This window comes from Ursus americanus, chromosome 2 (genome assembly GCF_024610735.1).
Source record: "Ursus americanus isolate L20-20 chromosome 2, mUrsAme1.1.p, whole genome shotgun sequence".
Classification (NCBI taxonomy): Eukaryota; Metazoa; Chordata; class Mammalia; order Carnivora; family Ursidae; genus Ursus; species Ursus americanus.
In genome coordinates this window covers 4099098-4121100 of record NC_142128.1, presented here as the reverse complement: position 1 = coordinate 4121100, position 22003 = coordinate 4099098, and the positions used below count along the sequence as shown (strand labels likewise).

Below are 22003 nucleotides of genomic sequence, written 5' to 3'. Positions count from 1 at the left end.
CAAATACTAATAGTCTTTAATTTTTAGAGCAGTTTTAGGTTCACAGCAAAATTGAGAGGAAGGTACAGAGATTTCTCATGTGCGCCCTGCCCCCACATGTGCACAGCCTCCCGCACCATCAACGGCCCCCCCAGCGTGATGCGTTTGTTCCCACCGATGAACCTACACGGACACTCCACTGTCACCCAGAATCCATAGTCGATGTTGGGGTCACTCTTGCTGCTTACGCTGTATGGGTCTGGTGTTCTTTTGGTGTTTTTACTTTTACTTTTTTTAACTAGACACCATGCTGGGGCCCGAGGCAGGGCTTGAACTCATGACCCTGAGATCAAGACCTGAGCTGAAACCAAGAGTCAGACCCTCAACCCACTGAGCCACTGAAGCGCCCTGGACTTGATGTTTCCCTCTGTTCATCTCTCCCTTTCCCTGACCCCTGGAAACCATGGATTCTTTTTGTGACTCCAAAGTTTTGCCTTTTCCAAAGTGCCGTGCAGTTTGAATCATACCATATGCAACCTTTTCAGACGGGCTTCTTTCCCTTTCGTGCATTTAAGGTTCCTCCGTGTCTTTTCATGTCTTGATAGATCACTTATTTTTAGTGCTGAGTAAATTTCCACTGTCTGGGGGCGCCTGGCTGGCTCAGTCAGTGGAGCGTGCGACTCTTGATCTGGGAGTTGTGGGTTTGAGCCCCATGTTGAGTGTACAGATTGCTTAATAATAAAATCTAAAAAAAAAAAATTCCATTGTCTGGACGGAATGCCATTTACTTATCCATCACTTCCCAAAGGTCATCGTGGTCGCTTCTAAGTTTTGGAAATTATGAAGAAAGCTACAGTAAGCATCTGTGTGCTCCCATCTGCGAAACTCACTTTTCACTTCTACACACACAGTTTTAAAAGGTCATTCTGGGAGCCCCTGAGGGGCTCAGTCGGTTAAGCATCTGACTTCAGCTCAGGTCGTGATCTCGGGGTCCTGGGATCGAGCCCCGTGTTGGGCTCCCTGCTCGCTGGAGAGTCCGCGTCTCCCTCTTCTTCTCCACCCCCCACAGCCCCACTTGTGCTCTCTCTCCCTCTTTCTCAAATAAATAAAATCTTTAAAAATAAAATAAAAGGTCATTCTGGCTACAGCGGGAGGAGCTTAGGGAAGATTTTGCCCCTTCAAAAACTCTTCTGGTGGGGGGCGCCTGGGTGGCGCAGTTGTTGAGCGTCTGCCTTCAGCTCAGGGCGTGATCCCAGTGATCTGGGATCGAGCCCCACATCAGGCTCCTCTGCTGGGAGCCTGCTTCTTCCTCTCCCACTCCCCCTGCTTGTGTTCCTCTCTCGCTGGCTGTCTCTCTGTCAAATAAATAAATAAAATCTTTAAAAAAAAAAAAAAAAAAAAAAAAAAAAAAAAAAAAAAAAACTCTTCTGGTGGGATGAGGTCCTCTTAAAGGTTTGGCGCTGGGGCAGGCGTGGAGGTTCTCCCGGTGGGCCTCTCCCGCCTTGACCACCTTCCGCAGCTCCATTCACCCCCTCACTGAAGCGTCCTGGGGCTCAGAGGTTGTGCTCCCTGCAACACGCCTAAGGAGTTAGAACTGGAGGACTGGCTCTGCCTCTCCCAAGTCCCTGGGTTCTGGAGTAGAGACAATGCGGGCTCCAGTCCCAGTTTCACTACTCACTTGGACCTGCGACCTCTTCTGCAAGATGGGGTAATAATAGGGTTTACCCACCAGACTTCAGTGATGTTTCTAATAGGGTCCCATGTGGAAAGCGTGAGTGATAGGCGCTGGTGTGGGGAATGTTGGCCGTTGTCATTGAGATTAGGAAAGAGCTTTTCCCCAGACCCCACATCTAGGTGAGTTGGAGGGGCTGAGAGATAACAGAGATCACACCTTTCCTGCATCCTTTCCAGCCTCTACTCCAGGTTTTTGGGGAACCCACGGCCGGGGGCCAGCCAGGCACTGCAGGGGTGGCTTCTCTGAGAGACTGTGAGGAAGTGTCATCCAAACCTGGAAACCACCCCTGAGGGCGTAAGAACAGTGAGGCCGCTGGAACCCCCTCCCCAGCTTGGTTGCTGGGAGCCCACGCTCAGTGGTCTCCAACGAAATGCTCTTCAGAACTGGATCACCCAGGAAATGTGGGACTCTCTGTAGTTAGTGAATCACTCTTCTGTGTGGGACACTCACATGGATCATCTCGTGTCATCAGTCATTTAGTTGACCATGGTTTATCGAGGGCCTGTTATTGGGAAGCTCTGTTCTGTGGGGTGCGGTGTCTAAATGTGGTGTCTTTCCTGATCGGATGGGGGCCCCCAGATGTGGGGCGAAGATCGCGCGGAAGCCGGTGGCACAGGCCATGAAAGAATTCCCCTGAGGCAGAACAAAGGAGACAGAAGTTTATTGAATACACCTGCAAGGGAGTGGCAGGCAGGACAGCAAAGCAGAGACTGTCTGCCAGGAGGCAGTGGGTGGGGGCTGTTTTTAAAGGGGGAAGGTGAGGAGGTATGGTGACATAGGGCATTTTCCCTTTTTTGGTAACTGTGCCCGGTTGTAAGTAGTCCATTGGCGAGTTAGGGCCTAGGGAGAGTCCGAGGTGTGTCACGTGAGGGGCCTGTCCGTATTCAGCCAGGGGGTCGCTGTAGGCCCTTTCTACATTCCATTGCTAAAGCCTGTTTGCCTAACAGCGGCCTCTTCCCTGGGGACAGAAAATAAACACCTCCCCATGATGAAAAACATACCTGATTACAGATTGTGGGGGGGAAAAGAAGGAATGGGTCAGGAATTAGGACTGGAGGAGAACCGTGGGCTTCTGAACTCCAGACGCCTGCCTAGGTCATAGTTGGGCTTCATTGTCAAGCCTTCGATTGTAAACAATGGCGCCTCCATTAACACTCACGTTTATTATGCCTGAAGTGGTATTTAACTGTTGACTAAACCACTAACTCTTTGAGGCAAGGCCTGTACCTGCCCCCAGGATGGTCCACCCACAGAAGGACCTCATCAAAGGCCTCTTGATACTAACAGACTTAACCCAATGAGGTGGGAAGTAAATGAGGCCTGGGGAGAGCATATGAAACCTGATGTACTAGGTTGAACGTGTTCCCCAAAGATTCGTGTCCGCCCAGAACCTCAGAATGCGGCCTTATTTGGAAATAAGCTCTTTGCGTATGTCCCTAGTTAGGATAAGGTCATGTTGGATTAAGGTGGACCCTAAATTCGACAGGAGTGGTGTCTTTACAAGAAAGGATACCCTTGCGCGCGCGCAGAAAGGAAGATGGCCCTGCAAAGACACAGGCAGAACTTGGAGTGATGCCGAGGCAAGCCAAGGGACTCCAAGGATTGCTGGCCACCACCCAAAGCTAGGAAGAGCAAGAAGGGATGCTTCCTTAGAGCTGTTGGAGCACGGCCCAGTCGACAGTTCGTTTCCTCCTTCTGGCCTCCACAACTGTGAGAGAATACATTTCTGTGGTCTAAGACCCCCCCCGCCCCCCGCACGGTGGTGGCGCTTTGTTCCAGCAACCGCAGGACACATATACATGCTAGGGGTCACTCGGGAGAGTGTTCCCCACGGATTTTTATTCGTAAATGGTTTTTACATACAAAGCGTTGGGGGTGAGGGCACATCATCCACACGTTCAGCTACCCAGCAAGTATTTATTCAGTGCCGAGCACACGTCAGGGAGCATCCTAGGTCCCCGCAATTCTGCCGCTGAGTACAGGGAGAGAACAAAACAAAACAGAAATAAAGAAAAAAGAAAAGACACAGTGGGTCAGATAGTGCAAAGAGCTATGGAGAAAAATACAAGACAACGGGCAAGTTTAGGGTGGGTAAGGACGGCAGGGAGGAGCCGACACCGTTTGCTGCGGGGTGGTCCGACATGTAGCTCTTGCACACTTGCCGGCAAGGGGATGCAAATGCCAAGGCCTGGAGGCAGGAGAGGACTGGGCCGGCAGGGGGAGACCAGTGTGCCTGGAAAGGAGGAGGCAGGAGCAGAGGACGGGGAGCCCAGGTCAGAGAGGCAGCTGCGGGGGACGGGGTCCTCAAAGGCTCACCCCGCGCCCTAGTAGGGCCCCAGGCGGCAGCGCCGCACCCAACATGGCGGCCGCACGGGGCACGCCGGCTGGCGAGCGGAAGTGCGTTAGACAGGCGCCGGAAGTGGCTGGAGGCCCCGCCCCCTACCGGGGTCTCTGTGGAGCGGCGGACGCGCCGGCTTTGAGCATCCCTGGCGGGCCAGGGGGAGGCCTTGGGGCTGCGGCTCCGGCGGCCGCGGCCCCGCCCGCCTTCGACATGGCCAGCTCCGGAGAGGTACGGCCGGCGCCTCTCTCCGCTCTCCTTGCTGCCTCGCGGCCTTGGCTCCCCTCGGGCCTTCCCATCCCGTCCCGGTCTCCTTTGCGTCCTTTCCATCCAGCCCCCTAACCCGCTCCATCCTTCCCGTCCCAACTGCGGCCCGGCTCTGTGCTTCCCACCCTGACCTCGACCCCTACCCCGGTCGCGCTTGGCCCTTTCCACCCCAGCCCTGGCGTCGTCCGGGTTTGGTCCTTCCTGCCCCGACCCTGGCCTCGCCCGGTCCTTCCCATCCCTATCCTGGCCTTGCCCCCTGCCCCATCCTTGCCTTGCGCCGCCCCTCAGGCCCTCACCCTGTTGCGAAGGCACAAGCTCTCTCCCCCTTGGGTTTTCCATCCCTTTCCCATTCTCACAGTCGTGCTCGCCAGAGTTGTTCCCCGCCTCTCCGCCCCCACAGTTTCCATGCTCCAGTAGGCCTCCCAGGCCCTTTTCCCATGCCCCTGTACCTGGGCTCAGCCCTTGGAGCTATGAGACGTTCGTCTTCCATGTCCACTCTGCACCCCATCCACTATCTCTGAATGCTCAGTTTTAGACCACTTTTCTCTGCGCCTGCTTGTTGTATGTCTTGGGGGGTAATGGAGGAAAAGCCATTTTACCTGGGAGACTTCTGGCTTACCCTGGAATTCCTTTCCCCAGTTCTCCACAAGTCTGGGTCTGAGACCCTGTAATGTGGTGCAAGGTATTTTATCTGTAGACCAGGGTATGGGGAATCTGGACTCTGACTGGTGTCTTGTCATTTGTTGCTTCCTCCCTATCTTTATGTGTACTTGTGCACACCTGTGTGTCTATTTATCATCTGGGACTTGGACCCTTGAGTGCACTTCCAGTCTTAGGGGCTAACCTGTGCTCTGGGGAATAGGAGTCAGAGGTTCAAATGTTTTCTTTGAAATGGATGGGGCTGGGGTTGCTGGCAGCTCCTCTTCATTTGAAGTGAGTTTGGCTTAGAAGGGGCCCCTTGATTGAGGGGGAGCGTGTGGGACACACCTGTAGACTGGTGGTAGGATTGAAGGGCCAGAAAACCACAGCTCTTCGAGGAATACTTGTGGGGTAGCCTGGCTGTGTTAGCTGATTCCAGGTAGTTGTGTGTACGGCTGGTACCTTGGTCTTACGGGGTCTTAGGGGGTCCTGGTACCCCTGCTAAAGGGCCCTTTGTTCCTTGAAGCACATATGAGCGACCTGGCCAGTGAGGCCTCTTGTAACTTTGTGGACTTCTCGTTCTACCGTGGATGTGGAGATCAAGGTCCGTTCTGGGATGTTCAATTTATTATTTATTGATACATACTTTGCACACCATAAAATTCACAGTTTTAAAGTGTATGTGTGTTTAAAGTAAGCTTTACCCCCTACATGGGGCTTGAACTCACAACCCTGAGATCAAGAGTTGCATGCTCCATTGACTGAGGCAGCCAGGTGCCCCAGAGCAGTTTTAAAGAATATATTCACAAGGTTGTACAACTGTCCCCACTGTAGGATTCCAGAATGAGGTGGTCTGATTTTGATAGTCATTACTGGTTTTAAAAGGTAAATGCCCAGGATTACTCCTGGAGTTTCTGGGAGTCGGGTCTGTGTTTCTTTCTTTCTTTTAACATTTTATTTATTTATTTGACAGAGAGAGAGTGAGAGCTCAAGCAGGGGGAGCGGCAGAGGGAGAGGGAGAAGCAGGCTCCCTGCTGAGGAGGGAACATGACGTGGGGCTCGAACCCAGGACCCTGGGATCATGACCTGAGCCGAAGGCAGACGCTCAACCAACTGAGCCACCCGGGTGCCTCTAGGGTCTGTTTCTTGTAATGCTTCAGATCATTCTGAAGCGGTGGTCTGTTGACTCACCTGGTTCTGTGCTTCTTTCTCTTGGAAATGAAAAAGCGATCCCTGTTCTGGAGGAGCCATTCTTGGCCAAGTGAGGAGATAAGCAAGTTCATCAGAGGAGGCTGGAGGGGGCGCAGGGTACGTGGTAGGGCAGGGGCAGGGCAGGATGGGGGTGGGTTAGGCCTGTCTGGCAGATGCTGGGAGGCCTTCACTGTGTTTGAGTCTTTGAGCCCAAGTTCTGAAAGTAGCAGTTTTCCTGTGTGGTGGCATGTCTGGTGGAGGCAGCGGCTTGTGGCATGACGCACGGCACGTTCCAGACATTGCTGCCTGGAGAAGCGGAGTCCTAGGAAGTGGGGCAGAGTGCAGAGTGGAAACCCAGACCATCGTGCGCCTCTTCCAACTGACCCTGTGATTTCACAAAGGTTTTATAATGCAAAATATGCTGTGTATAACAGTTTCATGTCATGACATGTGAGGAGCCTTTCTGTTGTACCCACTGCCCAGTTGTTTAACAGATATTATTTTTCCCTTTAGTGTTTATTCTTTTTTGTTTGTTTTTTTTTTTCAGTACGCTTTATGCCAAACATGGGGCCTGAACTTAGAACCCTGACATCAGGAGTCACCTGCCCCACTGCCTGAGCCAGCCAGCACCCCCCCCACCAGTGCCCGGTTTTCATAGTTAACACATGACCAATCTTGTTTCGTCTGTCTCTCCCTTTGGCTTATTTACATCATTCCAGACATCTCATCAGTTGGTTTGTGAATCCTGTGATTTCTTTGGGTGCCTGACTGGTAAACCTCTGGGAGGGGGGATTTTTTTGGGCAGTTACTTAATGTTGCTTTTCTTTCTTTTTTTTTTTTTTTTGCTTCAGTTCTTAAAAAAAACTGTGAAATGTTACATTCTGAAAAGTGCGTTAAACTCTTTAACCCTTACGCTTCAAACCACTCAGAAGTGGTCGTCTTCTGGTTCTAGCCATACGGTTCCCAGATGCGTCTGAGGAAGAGCACGTGTCCGTCCTCGTCCCTGGATTGCTCTTGCGCAGACCGCAGGGGATGCCTGTGCTGGACCTGTCAGGAAGCCCCAGCGGCCCTTTTCTTGTGGAGAGTCAGTTTCGGCTGATCAGGTCCAGCTTGAGTCTGACCTCAGGCTCCTTACCGAATTTTTTTTTGTTTTTGTTTTTTTTTGGGTGGGCAGCAAAGCAGTTTATTGAGTGATGGATTGAGTGATAGTAAAGGTTATTGAGCGATAGTACAAAGCTCCCAAAGAGGGAGGGAACCCAGGAGGGTTGCCCTAATTTCTTATTTTTGAAGTAAGCTCTGCGCCCAGTGTGGAGCTTGAATTCATGACCCCAAGATTGAGAGTCACGTGCTCTACCTACCAACCGAGTAGCCGGGAGCCCCTTGCCTAGCGGTTTGGAGATGGAGACTGGGTCTGCTTAGTTCCCCCGAGGCTGAGAACACATCGTTCTGAGAGGCAGAGGGAAGCAAGTGCCAGTATATACGGGTGTGTGGGGGGGTGGGCATTCTCCGGGCCACGGTTTTGTTTCACTCCCTCCCAGGGAGCATGCCTTCTTTGCTGCTGACCTCTGCAGAGCTTCTGCCTTTCCCGGGGAAAAGGTGTGTATGGACTCAGAAACCACAGGACCTTGGCTTGGAAAGTTTGGGCTCCAGGCAAAAGACTTGACTGCTGCAAACTGGGCAGCCCCCTCCCAGGATCTGCCACTGGAGACCCGGGCGAGTGCCTGCAGGGAGCTGGCCTCGGGGCAACGTTTGGGAGCACAGAATGTGGGAAAATCATCTTGCGGGGTATGCTGAGACTGGACAGAGGGGGCCGGAACTGAGTTCCTGCTTTTTTTTCCTTCTTTTTAATGTAACTTCTAGGTGGTTTTAATGGTGTCTTTTTAAAAAAAAAATGCGAGTTCCATGCCCAATGTGGGGCTCGAACTCATAACCCTGAGGTAAGGAGCCACATGCTCTACTGTCTGAGCCAGCCAGGTGCCCCTGTAACTTCTGGGTGGTTTTAAGAGAAATTCAGTATTAATAGTATAATGTGGACTTTATAGGATGCTGGAGCTTCATACAGTGTTTTGCCCTAAGTTCTCATTGCTCCCAGAAGGCATTCTTTTTTTTTTTTTTTTTATAAAGATTTTATCCATTTATTTGACAGAGAGACAGCCAGCAAGAGAGGGAACACAAGCAGGGGGAGTGGGAGAGGAAGAAGCAGGCTCCCAGCGGAGGAGCCCGATGCGGGGCTCGACGAGGGTCTGGATCCCAGGGACCCGGGATCCCGCCCTGAGCCAAAGGCAGAGCCACCCAGGCGGCATTCTTTTTTTTTTTTTTTTTTTAAAGATTTTATTTATTTATTCGACAGAGATAGAGACAGCCAGCGAGAGAGGGAACACAAGCAGGGGGAGTGGGAGAGGAAGAAGCAGGCTCATAGCGGAGGAGCCTGATGTAGGGCTCAATCCCACAACGCCAGGATCACGCCCTGAGCCGAAGGCAGACACTTAACCGCTGTGCCACCCAGGCGCCCCATCCCAGAAGGCATTCTTACTTTGATAAATCTGCAGATAGGGGATGAGCGGTTTGCCTCAGGCTGCTCAGCGGATTTAAGTTGTCCCTCCCCTCCTGCCCACAGGCCCTCTCCCTGCCTGAGCCCTGGAGCCCCATTGCCAACCTTGCCTGATAAGGATCCCTCTGGTTTGAGCCTCTCCCTGCAGATGGAGTCCCTAGGTCTGGGGTGGGGTCTGGGAATCTGATCCCCATGACTGGCTCTGGGAAGCACTGAGCTAAGGGAAGTCACTAATGGTTGAGAACACTAACCCCAGAATATCGAGCTCCAGAGCACTGCGGACTTGGGTGCCCTCGCAGACCTTGGGAGTAGGGAGACAGGACTGAAGGCACCTCAGATGGAAAGGGGAGCAGTGAGGGCACGTCTGGCTGCTGCCTCTTACGGAGAAGGGAATGTGGGAAGGGCCAGTGCTGTTAAACAGGTGGGAAATATTTGTGGAGACCCTTTCTCAGGCCTGGGGAGGGCTTGCAGGCTGTGGAGCTTGTCAGGACGGAGTAGAGGGGTGCTGCAGTCTGAGGGCCCAGGGAAACCCCTGGAGGCCGTGGGGCGGGGCTTGCGCACAGGTTCTCCGCCCCCGGGGTTCACGGTTGCCATGGCAGCAGCAGGGCTTTCCAGGCCTCAGCTCTTCCATCCATGCAAGTATGTGCAGAAGAAAAGTCAGCCGAAGCTTGCAGACAGAATCGCTGGAAATGAAAGGAGAAATAATCCTGGGTGCTCTCTCCTGGGGGCGGTCAGACAGACACCCCCTCAGGACTGTTTAGCGGGGGGGGGGGGGGGGGCGGATCCCTTCTGGGGAGTGCTGGGAAGATGCTGGGATCCCTCCCCACCACGGGCTCCCCTGAGAGCCTCCAGTTCCTTTGTCCTTGATTTGGGGATTTCATGTCCCACCAACGTGGGTTGAACCCCCTCCCTCTTGGTTGTACCCATCAACCCGGGAATGGCAGAAGGCCCACAGTAGGGAAGAAAACCTTTTGCAGATAGCCACCAGAACAAACTGAAATGTGTAGACATCTTGCGGGAGATACCAACACAAGTTCCTAGCCAGAAAGTGTGATAAGGGAGGGGATACACTGTGCGCTTCCCCTTAGCTCGTACTGATCTTAAGATGTAAAAATGTCATGAGTAAGTGCTGTTTCTTATTCATAAGGACGTGACGGTTTCGTTCTCTGGCTTTTCTTGCCCTTCATGCCAGCGCTGGGAAGAGCTGCCCCGCGGCTGGCAGAGGGCTTGAGATCCATCACAGCAACCTTGAGAGGTGAAGTCACTGATGTCAGCCCCGGTTCTTACTGTTACTTGAGAGAATTCTCCCTCCCAAGCGTTTTAAGAATACAGCATGACGATGGGACAGCGGGAGGACAGCAGCTTTCACACGCAGAAGGCCCTGGCCGGTGGTCGTTAAGTGGAGCCTGAAACATGCCAGACTTGATAGGAGACCTTTTGTAGGAAAACCCCTTAAATTTGGAAGAGAATTCAAGTTTCATTTTTGAATCTCTTAACTTTTGAGGCGAGATCCTAGTGCACGCATCTAGAAGGGGCTTTTGAAGACTATCATGGCTTCTTGCTCTGCAGTTGAGATTTTTGGTAAAAGCACCTTCTTTCCCACAGACCATGGCGAGGGCTGCCCTTGACATCTGTCCTTGGCTGAGGTGGCCATGCTGAAGGCCACCCTCGGGATCCCATAGGAATTCGGTGTTGCCCTTCTTTTCAGGACACATCCAACGATGACGACGTGCCCCCTGCGGCAGCCGCTGTGGCGGTGGGCGCCCACCTTCTCGGCTTCTCGGATGAGATCCTGCTGCACATCCTGAGCCACGTCCCCAGTACAGACCTGGTCCTGAACGTCCGGCGCACCTGCCGGAAGCTCGCGGTGCTCTGCCTGGACAAGAGCCTCACCCACACCGTGCTGCTGCAGAAGGACTATGAGGTGAGCGCGGGTCGCAGGGCTGGGGACAGCCCACCTGGGGGCTAGCACAGCCGGGCAGTGGGGCGCCGTGCGGCTGGTGACGAGGGGGTCGGGCGCTCAGAGTCCTGACCGGCTCAGCTTCCAAGACACATGAGGTGACGAAAGCTAGAGGCCGAGAGGTGCGGGTAGCGTGCCACCCAGCAGGAGGGCGTGGGCTCAATGGCTGCTGTGCTGGGAGGGAGCCGGACTTCCCGGCAGATGCCCAGGAGTGGGTTCCAGAACTTTTGGAAGTTCTTACCCCACCCCCCGGCAGGTGCGTGTGGGCCTTCAGCTCCCTTGCACCCTCCAGGCCAGGCTTCTAAGTGTCCACTCTTCTGATGGGCCGGGCAGGTGTCACCTTGTGCTTTTACCTGGTCTAGGTAGGAGGCTGGGGTGCCCGTGATGCTGTTTCCATCCAGTCCTGGGTCATTCGTATATCTTCTTTCCAGAAGCCACTGCGTAGGGGTTTTTCTTGTGGGGTTCCAGGAGTTCTCTTGTACTCTGGGTCCTTTGTTGGATGCCCGTTTTGTGAGTATTTTCTTTGAGTCTGTGGCTTGCCTTTCTGTTTTTTTTTTTTTTTTAACCGTATCTTTTGAAGAGAATAGGTGTTTAAGTTGAAATCCAATTGATTGATTTTTTTCGGGTTCATGTTTTTTGTAATCTGTTGAAGAAAACTGTTGAACCTGAGGTTGTGAAGATTTTCTGCTACGTTGTCTTATACAAGTTGTACGATCCCTTTGTGTTAATCTCTATATGTGGTGTGAGGTAAGGATCGAGGGTTCCTTTCTTCGCATATGGCTCTTCAGTTGTTCCAACATCACTTATGGACAAGGTTGTCCTTTCGTCAATAATTGCCTTGTGAATTTTTTTACTATGTTTTTTAATTTTAATTCCAGTATAGTTCACATACACTGCTATATTAGTTTTAGGTATATATCACCTGGTGTTCACCACAAGTGCACTCCTCAATCCCCATCACCTATTCTCTCTCCCTGCCCCGCGTCTCCCCTCTGATCACCATCACTTTGTTCTCTGTAGTTAAGTCTGTTTCTTGGTTTGTCTCTCTCTCTTTTACCTTTGTTCTTTTGTTTCTTAAATTCACATACGAGTGAAATCATACGGTGTTTGTCTTTCTCTGACTTATTTCACTTAACATTATGCTCTCTAGCTCCATCCGTGTTGTTGCAAATGGCACGATTTCATTCTTTTTTATGATTGCCTTGCAACTTTTGTTGAAAATCAACTGACGACATATCTTAAAGATAACAATAGAGGTCTTGACCGGAACCCAAATTTTAGGAGACTGTGGGAGGGGTTCCTAACCTTTGTCACTGGTTGTGAAGCTATGCATTTGGACCCCGAGTGAGGCCCCTCCAGAGCTTGGTTCTCTCTGTGCGAGCGTGCTGTGCTCCTCTCTGCTGGGGAAGTGTGGGTGTGCGGGGAGGCTGAGCTGAGTCCCCAGAGCCGAGGTCAGGCTTCCTGCCTGGCAGGGTTCTTTCCTGGAGAGGGAGGGGCAGGTGCCCCCGGCGCGATGCTGCAGCACCGTGCTCCTGGAGCACTGCTGCGCGTGTCCTGTGCCTGCGCGGCGGTGTGTGCGCGAGTCCACCTCAGAGAATGATCGGGATGCAGGGACATCACATGTATGGGCGCTCGAGGCAGTGTTGCTTCTGAAGGCCTCCTTGGCGGCAGCCAGGATGTCCAGCCGTTCGTCGGCCCCCGGGTCCACTCACTAGACGTCCTGTGGCTCACATAAGCAGTCCACGGCAGGTTTTTGAGGAATGTTTAGTGATGTGAAAATGCAGATGACGTAAAGGATCAAGTTTCCAGGGCACGATTCCATTGTGTGATTCAGAAAACCCCACGTCACATAACATTTACCACCTTCACCATTTTTAAGTACGTGCTGCTGTACGTTATGCGGTACGTCCATTTGTGGTGTTGTACCCCCGTCATCGGCGTTTCCAGAACTTTTCCATCACCCTGAACAGAAACTCTGGATCCGTCGAGCAGTGACTCCGTATTCCCCTTTTCCCCAGCCCCTGGGAACCTCTGTTCTGCTTCTGCTTGTGAATTTGCCTCTTCTGGATAATTCACAAGTGGAACCACACAACATGGATCTTTTAGGACTGGCTTCTTGCCACTTGTGCGACGTCCTCAGGGTTCACCCACGTGTGTCGTGTGTCAGAGCTTTGCTCCTTCCCTTGTACGTGCAGACCACGTTGTGTTTATCCATCCGTCTGCTGGTGGACGTTGGGTTGTTTCCACCTCCTGTGACTAGTGCTGCTGTGAACCTCGGGGAGCGTGGAGCGAGTCCCTGTTTTTCCCATTCTGTCGGGCGCATGCCGAGGACGGGAATTGCTGGGTCCCGTGGTCACTCTGTGTTGAGCTTTTTGAGGAACCACCCCCACTTTTCCACACCGGCTGTACCGTTTTTACGTTCCTGCCTAGCTGGGGACTCTTGACTGTTGGTGGTAGGTAAGCATGTGGGGCGGGCAAGGAGGGGCCAGCTCTCCCCTCCAGCGTCCCTCTTCCGCTGGAGCAGTGAGCCCCTGCGGGGCCCCTCGGGGCTCCCTGATTGTCGTGGGGGAGGGTGCGACCTGAGGATGAAGGTGAAGGAGTCAGCTGGGTGCCTTCAGCCCCTTTCCTTCCTTGACTGCCCCCCCCCCCCCCCCCGCAGGCGAGCGAGGACAAGGTGAAGCAGCTGGTGAAGGAGATTGGCCGGGAGATCCAGCAGCTCAACATGGCCGGCTGCTACTGGCTCTCGGGTGCCACCATCGAGCACGTGGCCCGCTGCCGCAGCCTGGTGAAGGTGAACCTCTCGGGCTGCCACCTGACCTCCCTGCGCCTCTCCAAGATGCTCTCGGCCCTGCAGCACCTGCGCTCCTTGGCCATCGACGTGAGCCCCGGCTTCGACGCCGGCCAGCTGAGCGGCGAGTGCAAGGCCACGCTGAGCCGCGTGCGCGAGCTCAAGCAGACGCTGTACACGCCGTCCTACGGCGTCGTGCCCTGCTGCACCAGCCTGGAGAAGCTGCTGCTCTACTTCGAGATCCTCGACCGCACGCGCGAGGGCGCCATCCTCTCGGGCCAGCTGATGGTGGGCCAGAGCAACGTGCCGCACTACCAGAACCTTCGCGTGTTCTACGCGCGCCTGGCCCCGGGCTACATCAACCAGGAGGTGGTGCGGCTCTACCTGGCCGTGCTCAGCGACCGCACGCCCGAGAACCTCCACGCCTTCCTCATCTCTGTGCCCGGCAGCTTCGCCGAGAGCGGGGCCACCAAGAACCTCCTGGACTCCATGGCCCGCAACGTGGCGCTGGACGCCCTGCAGCTGCCCAGGTCCTGGCTCAACGGCTCGTCCCTGCTGCAGCACATGAAGTTCAACGACCCCTTTTACTTCAGCTTCAGCCGCTGCACCCTGTCCGGCGGCCACCTGATCCAGCGGGTCATCAACGGCGGCAAGGAGCTCCGCAGCCTGGCAAGCCTGAACCTCAGCGGCTGCGTGCACTGCCTGTCCCCGGACTCCCTGCTCCGCAAGGCGGAGGACGATATCGACAGCGGCATCCTGGAGACGCTCGTGGCGTCCTGCCGCAACCTGCGCCACCTCAACCTCTCGGCCGCCCACCACCACAGCTCCGAGGGCCCGGGCCGCCACCTCTGCCAGCTGCTGGCCCGGCTGCGCCACCTGCGCTCCCTGTCCCTGCCCGTCTGCTCCGTCGCCGACTCGGCGCCGCGGGCCGACCGCGCGCCCGCCCAGCCCGCCATGCACGCCGTGCCCCGTAGCTTCGGCAAGAAGGTGCGCATCGGCGTGCAGTCCTGCCCCAACCCCTTCTCGGGGCAGGCGGGCCCTCAGCCCTCCTCCGTGTTCTGGTCCCTGCTGAAGAGCGTGCCCTTCCTGGAGCGCCTCGAGCTGATCGGGTCCAACTTCTCCTCCGCCATGCCGCGCAATGAGCCCGCCATCCGCAACTCCCTCCCGCCCTGCGGCCGGGCGCAGAACGTCGGGGACTCGGAGGTGGCCGCCATCGGCCAGCTGGCGTTCCTGCGGCACCTGACGCTGGCCCAGCTGCCCAGCATCCTGACGGGCTCTGGGCTGGTCAGCATCGGCCTGCAGTGCCAGCAGCTGCAGTCCCTCTCGCTGGCCAACCTGGGCATGATGGGGAAGGTGGTCTACATGTCCGCCCTCTCGGACATGCTGAAGCACTGCAAGCGGCTGAAGGACCTCAGGTGAGGGGGCCCTGGCAGCTCCTCTGCGGCCCCTGTGGGCCCCTGGGAGGGTTAGAGGCGGCGCGGGAACGTGGGTAGCGTGGCAGCCCATGCGGCTGATGTTTGCGCACCTACTGCCTGCCTGCGGAGCTGAGCGGAGCGAGGGGAGGGCTGGCCTCTAGTGGCTGAGAGTCCGGGCGGGGCGGCAGCAGTGGGTGGAGCCCAGGGGGCAGGCAGGAGGCAGGGATGCGCTGGAAGGTGCTGCTGGACGGTGCTCCCATGCAGCAGACCTGGGAAGCTGGGGAGCCGGAGCCGAACTCACGGCTTTCTGTCCGACCCTGTGATTCTCGGAGCTACGAGTCCGGGAGCTGGGAGAGTAGGCCGCCTGTGCTATAGCCCCCGTGGTCTCACAAAAACACGGCTGTCCCAAAGCACAGGCTAGGTGGGGCGGGGAGCCAGGTGAGGTGCAAGTGCTGCAGGCCTTCAGCTGGCGGACGGAGTGGGCCAATTTCCAGTTGGGGAAGGCCCCCACCCCAGCCGGCACCCCACCTGGACAGGAGGGGCCAGGATGGAGGAGCTGGAGAGAGGGGCGCCGAAGCGGGGGCCACACGTGGTTGGGAGGTGGCGGTGGCCTGGAGCAGGAGGCAGGCTGATCTGAGAGAGTGAGGGGCAGAGCCCACCCAGGCTGTTGTCGTAAGAGTGCAGACACGAAATGGACTCCTGAGTCGAACCATAGAATGAGGGGGGCTCTCGTGAGGACCCAGCATTTAAAGGGGACCTTTGTTGACTCGAGACACGTTTGAAAATGTTGACAAATCTGATCTTGCAAAATTGCAGTTTCTCAGAAACTGCTCGAAAGGTATGGCGGCAGCAGACCCCAGCTCTGGCAGGGCTTCAGGGTGGGGAGGAAGTGGCGGCGGGGCGTAGATCGTTAGCTGGTCTCTCTGTCAGGCTGGAGCTGAGGGGTGGGGTGTGGGGGCGGCACCAGGGGCCCTGAGACGTGTCATTGTCCCCACGACAGCCCGCACTTTGTGCTCTTGGTGAGGGCCAGGTGCTCAGCCAAGGGCTTTCGGGCACCGTCTGGTTTAATCCCGGTGACAGCCCTTCGTGGTTCCCATTTCACAGATAAGGCAGTGGAAGCTTGAGGGAGGAGCTGAGGGTCACCCAGCTCAGTCTAACTCCTGAGCTTGACCGTGGCCCTGGGGCCTTGCAAAATGGAGACATCTGTGTCCTTTGCAGACCTCCACTCTCCTGTCAGAAAGTGTCCGCATGTGACAGGAAACGGACCAGATTTGAGTTGGAGCTGGAAGAGTGCTTGCCGCTCACACCCTGGAGCCTTCCAGACCTCCGCTGCTGACTGTGTCTGCCCTCCTTCCACTTTCCCTCCAAGCACAACATGAACAGTGCGGCTCCCTGAGGCCCTGCTCATCGGGGGGTGAGAGGCCCAGCGTCTAAGGCCGGCCTTCCGTGTGGCAGAGCAGGTGTTTTCTGCCGTGTTGGGTCCACACTCCCTGGATTTGCAGCTGGGTCCTCGTCCTGAGTGTCCACAGAGCCCCGTATCTGGGAGTCGTTTATGCTGTGTCCTGCACGTTCCGGTTGCACTTGCTTTGAGATCCGTAATGCTGTTTTTAGAAGCCCCTGGTTTGGAAATCTGAGTCAAAGTGAACTTCATGCGAGTTTTGTTGTCCAGTGTCCGTGAGGCCGTGTAGTGTGTGCAGAGCCCCGTGCGCTGGGCTCCGGCTGTGCCTCCCCAGCCACTTCCGGAGCTTGCCTGCGGGTCATACAAGAGGTCACGAGACGGTTAGGGACGCGAAGTGGGCAGAATTGCTGTTCCCGTTGCAGGGCCTTTGGGACCCTCTTTCGTGCTCCAGGTGGGCCGGGCACTCCTGGCTCTGGCTTTCCAGGGCTTGTGGGAGTGAGGACCGCAGACCTGCTCTTTGCTTCCTGACTCCCCCACCCCCCACCCACCCAGTGCCCCTTTTCCTGCCCGCCTCTGCCTCCTGGCCCACATCAGGTCCTCTGTGTTACTTTCTCCGGCTTGGGCACCTCTCCTGCCAGGGTGGGGTGGAGGAGGGGCCCTGACCACGGCGGGCAGCCCCCTCCACCACTCCCTGCACGGACGGGCCTTTCCGACTTCTGAGATGCCCACACCTGCCCTGTGTGTCTGTGATAACAGAAATCCGGACCCTCTCTTTTCACTGGTTCTTTTCTTTCTTCTTCTTCTTCTTCTTCTTCTTTTTTTTTTTTAAGATTTTATTTATTTATGTGACAGACAGACAGCCAGCGAGAGAGGGAACACAGGCAGGGGGAGTGGGAGAGGAAGAAGCGGGCTCATAGCAGAGGAGCCTGATGTGGGGCTCGATCCTGTAACGCCGGGATCACGCCCTGAGCCGAAGGCAGACGCTTAACGACTGCGCCACCCAGGCGCCCCTCACTGGTTCTTTTCTGTCCAGCGCCTTGTCCCGCCTTGCTTCTCCCTGTGCCTTTGCTGTCACGTCACTGGCCTTTCTGGAAGAAGTGGTGGTGGCTGCGTGGTCAGCAGGCCACATGTCACTGGAAGGTGCAGACGGTTCCCTATATTAACAAACAGAAGACTCTGCCGGTCTGCGACCCTGCTAACCTACCAGAGTCTGTGACTAGGAAGTGAATGTTCCTTATCGAGGGGAGGCCGAGTGAGCATTTGAGGTCGAATTTCACCAAATTCCGAGTCAAAGTATTTTTGAGTCTCTCATCTTTGTCATCAGTCTTTTTTGCCTTCCTGCCAGCCCATTAAGCCTTGTACCTTTCCTGACTGGACTGTGGTCTCACCATTTGGTCATCATCGGGGAGTGTTGGATAAAAGCAAACTGATGAAGGTAAAATAAAGTAATACAGTCACGTAATTTAACAAGTCAGAGTAGTCGAATCTCTCCCGCAAACACCTGCCTCACGTCCAGAGCGTTCAGTGTCTGCTGCCTGCAGGGCCCCCTGGAGACGCAGGTGCTCCTGGCGGCTCTGCCTCGGGGAGAGGGGAGTAGGCGTGGCGTCTGAGCTGCGCTCCCTCCCACCCCCGGCACTCCCAGGTCCTCCACCTGTAAAGTGGGGCTGGTAAGACCAAAGGAATTTGTACCTGTAAGGCCTGTGGAACAGGGCTTGGTACCTGAGGTCCCCGTGATGGTTCTTTCTCCATCTAGCAAATACCTGAACACCTGTTACTCCGGGTTCTGTCCTAAGCAGAGAGATCCTTGTCCCTGGGGAGCTTAAATTCCATTGGGGAAAGTGGACCAACAGTGCACGGAGGAAAGAATGTGGATTATGACAGAGCAAAGGATGCTGGGGAGAAAGAAGCAGAGCGGGCTGAGGGATGCTGGAGGGCAGGGGGTGGACGTCATGAAGGTGAGATGTGAGAAAAGATTTCTTCACGAAGTTGAGTTAGCAAAGTAGAACCTGGGAGGAACATTCCCAGCCAGGCAGGTGGCGCGGCAGGAGCCGCTAGTGTCCGTGAATCACAGGCGACTTACATTTAAATGAGTTAACGTGAAATACAGTCAGGCATGCAGTTTCTCAGTGGTACAAGTCACGTTTCAGGTGCTCGGTGAGCGCGTGTGCTCCTGGCTGCCGTGGTGGACAGGGTGCACGTGTGGAACGTTCCTGTCTGCCCGGAGGGTTTTGTTGGATGGAGCCGAGTTCGTGCCAGGGCCCTGAGATGGGCTGTGCCGGGTGTTTCAGGAGCAGCCAAGGGCCCTTGTAGCTGGAGGGGAGCAGAAGGGCAGGTTATACTTCTGTGTCGAAACAGACGGGCCAGGGCGCGAGCAGGGCCACTGTCAGGATGCTGTGTCCGACACTCAGGGAGAGATCCGGAGTCTGCTGATCGATCGGGTCCATGGGGCAGGTGGGGGTCAAGGTGAGTCCAGATGGTGCTAAGGCTTTTGGCCCAAGTAGTTGAACTGCCACGCTGCCATCAGCGGAGAGGGGGAGGCTGTGCGGCTCGACTGCGCACGTGCACGCCGGAGTGTGTGAGGCCGTGGACCCCAGGCCGTGTGCGGAAGTGAGCAGACCACAGACTGGGCCTGGGGCCACTCAGCCAGAGTCACGAGGTGGAGGAAGAATCAGAGAGCTGACCGAGCAGGAGCCAGCGGGCGGGCGGACGGCAGATGGAGCCGGGAGGTGTCCCAGGAGCTACAGGAAGGGCTGGGGGTGCCAACTGCTGTTGGATTTTGCTGGTGTGCTTGTCACGGCTGCCAGGTGCTTTTCCTGTGCGTCCAGGTTTGACTCCTTTGACGTTTTGAATCACCCCAGGAGTGGAGCTATTGTCCCATTTTGCAGATGAGGAAAGTGAGGCCCAGAGGGTTGAGGAGCTTGCCTAGGTGATACAGCTGGTCTGTGGGCTGCTGGAAACACTTCCTGCCTCACGGGGCCGTTGAACATCGGACCGCGTAACACAGCAGCATTTAGTGGTCACCGAGTGGCTTCTGGGGCCGGAACGTGATCCTTGTGGCGAGGTCCTCCCCAGGAGCAGGGCCGTGCATGCGTGGTGGGTTTTGTGGCTGGGGAGGCCTGCAGGACCTGGGATAAATGGGTTTTGTAGGTCAGCCCGAGAACTTGACTGCCGCTCATAATGGACTCTCTGTGCACGCCGGCTGCTGAGAACCATGTCTGATCAGAGCTGGGTACTGCCTGTTCAGAACAAACACCACTTTCTAAAATGCGGCCAAATGGCCCCGTTCCTCTGGATTCCTGCCTTCTGCGGCAAGCCGAGCCCGGGGAGGCTGGAGTGAAAGGAGCAGGTGGTACTTGCCCGCCTGCCGTGGGCAGGAGCCGCAGAGAGGAAGTGGTGCTCCGAGCCCGGGAGAGGCTGGCATGCTGCTGCTAGGGCTGCCTCCCTGAGCAGCTCCTGCTCTTCCTGGTGGAAATGTCCCTGAGACGGCAGCCCTTGGGGTCCCTGGCTGGCCAGCTGCTGCCACCACTGTCCCCATCAGCGAGCCCCATCAATTGGAGCTTTGTGCCCACCAGGACTCCTGGCCGGGAACTGTGTCCGTGCAGCCAGGGCCGCTCCTATGGGGAGGTGGTGCAGGAACACGTCGTTCCAGAGGCGCACCTCGGCAGGATTACAAGCTGGACAGAGAAGGGCACCTTCTTTCCCAGGACTAATTAAGCCCTGCCTCACAGGGGAGGGAGGAGAAAGCATTACCCTGAGTCACCCTGGGCTACTCATGACCTCAGAACCAGGGCAGCGTCTGGGCGGAAGCGAGAGGGCTGGTTTGGAGCCAGGCCCTGGAGGCTGTCCCAAGACCGGCCTAGAGGCCTAGCCCCTGCTGGAGGTGGGTGGGCAGATGAGGGGTGCTCCCCGAGCACCTTCCTGTGCCCACAGAACCTTGGGGAGACCAGGCTGCCTCTCGGGGAGCAGGCTCTGGAGGCCAGATCCTCACTGGCTGGGAGGGAGCAGGACCACAGGCTCCCCAAGGCAAAGGTGATTGTGATGGATCATTTTCGTCATCCCCAGCCCCGTCGTGCTGGGAGCGGAGGAGAGGTTTGGACACGTGGGCCCCGCCTGTCCAGGCAGCCGGTGGAGTGGACAGGCCTGCCCCCACCCCAGACACCTGTTGCAGGCGTGGGAGAGCCTGCAAGTGGTTGGCTAGTTGAAAACCGTTTAAAAGTGTGTGTGAACATAGCACACTCACCCTGTGCTTACTGGGTTTGTAACCGAGATCTTCATCCCTTGGCATGGACCCACAGCGCCACCTCGTGACCGGGGCGCCCAAGGCCTGTGCTTCCTTTCCTGCTGGCTTCCCCAGGAACAAGCCAGAGCCCGCAGGCCCGCTTCTGGACTTCCGCCCTCCCATTTTCCCACTTTCAGGTCTGCAAAGGGATGCTTATCTTAGGACTTTTAAAAGAATAATTTGTTTTTGAAAGGGAGAATCAAAGAGTGTGTGCAAACATTTTCTCAAGAAAAGGCAACTTTTCAAAAAATTCACATTCCTAACTTGGGTGACATTTACTTGCTGTCTGGGCCCTGCGTGGCTTAGGTTGTCACCTTATCCTTGCTTGGGGGGGCATTAGGACTGCACACAGCCACCTTCGCGTCTCTGAGGGGCGCTGCTCTCTGCTCTTGGCTCTCTGAGCTTTTTCTGTGAGGATGGAATTCATTCAGCGGGGTCCGGGGGTAAGGCCCGTCTCCACATCTCTGGCGAGGGACACCTGCTTGCGTCGTGTCTCTGACAGCCGTGGCCGCCCCGGGGGATTCTTGCCCTAGCGGTGCCCAGAACGGCCCTGCCAGCAGCTTCCCTCCTGCCTGCCGCTGGGTGCAGCTCTTAGCCCTCATATGCTCTGAGTTTCCACTGGTGGTGGGAGGGTGAACGTGAGGCTTTTTGAAATCTTACCCCAGAAGGACCCACAGTTCCTCCAGCAGTATTAGTGTCAGAAGCTTACTAGGATTTCTACTTGCATTTATTATTATTATTTTTTTAGTAATCACTACACCCCATGTGGGGCTTGAACTCATGACCCGGACATCACACTCCACTTACATTTAATTAAAATTAAGGGGCACCAGGCTTGCTCATTCCGTAGACCATGTAACTCTTGATCTTGGGGTTGTGAGTTTGAGCCCCATGTTGGGCATAGAGAGTACTTAAAAAAAAAACCATATATATATAAAATAAAATTAAAAACCAGTCTCACTAGCCACATTTCAGTGAGTGGTGGCTCCCCCACTGGACAGCTCAGGATGGAACATTCCATTGTTGGGTGACGTTCTGTCCGGTGGCTGCTCTGTTACGTGGCTGGCATCGCTCTTTTTTCCTCAAAGATCCCGTTTTATTTATTTATCTATTTATTAAATATTTTATTTATTTTTAGAGAGAGCATGAGCAGGGGGAGGGGCAGAAGGAGAGGGGAAGAGAGTCTCGAGCAGACGCTGCACTGAGCCTGGAGCCTGATGTGGAGCTCGCGCTCACGACCCTGAGATCATGACCTGAGGCGAAATTAAGAGTGGATGCTCAACTAGACTGAGCCCCCCAGGTGCCCCTCAAAGACCCCATTTTAAAATCCTCTCTCCCTTTGTCCTGTGACTTGTTAATGTCCCTGGGTGTTTGGGTGCCGGGGATCTAGTGCGTGGCCCGTTTGGGTCTTGTTTGGCTTTGAGGACTGGGGGGCCGTCCACTGCCCTACACCCAGTCCCGG

At 55.6% G+C, this 22003-nt stretch overlaps 1 protein-coding gene across 4 annotated transcripts in view; it reads left to right on the top strand.

The window, feature by feature from the left end:
- The first annotated feature begins 4125 nt into the window (after nt 1–4125).
- The window catches only part of FBXL18 (F-box and leucine rich repeat protein 18), a 37998-nt gene continuing 20120 nt past the window's right edge, over nt 4126–22003 (top strand). For 3 of the 4 annotated variants that reach the window (XM_045813265.2, XM_087867080.1, XM_045813266.2), the window contains exons 1-3: nt 4126–4283; nt 10409–10624; nt 13320–14863. In XM_045813265.2, the coding sequence (XP_045669221.1) occupies nt 4266–4283; nt 10409–10624; nt 13320–14863 (1778 nt within the window). In that variant the 5' untranslated portion in view covers nt 4126–4265. Of the gene's footprint in view, nt 4284–10408; nt 10625–13319; nt 14864–16081; nt 17092–22003 lie in introns of those variants that run through there. The other variant, XM_045813267.2, reaches the window with a different exon arrangement.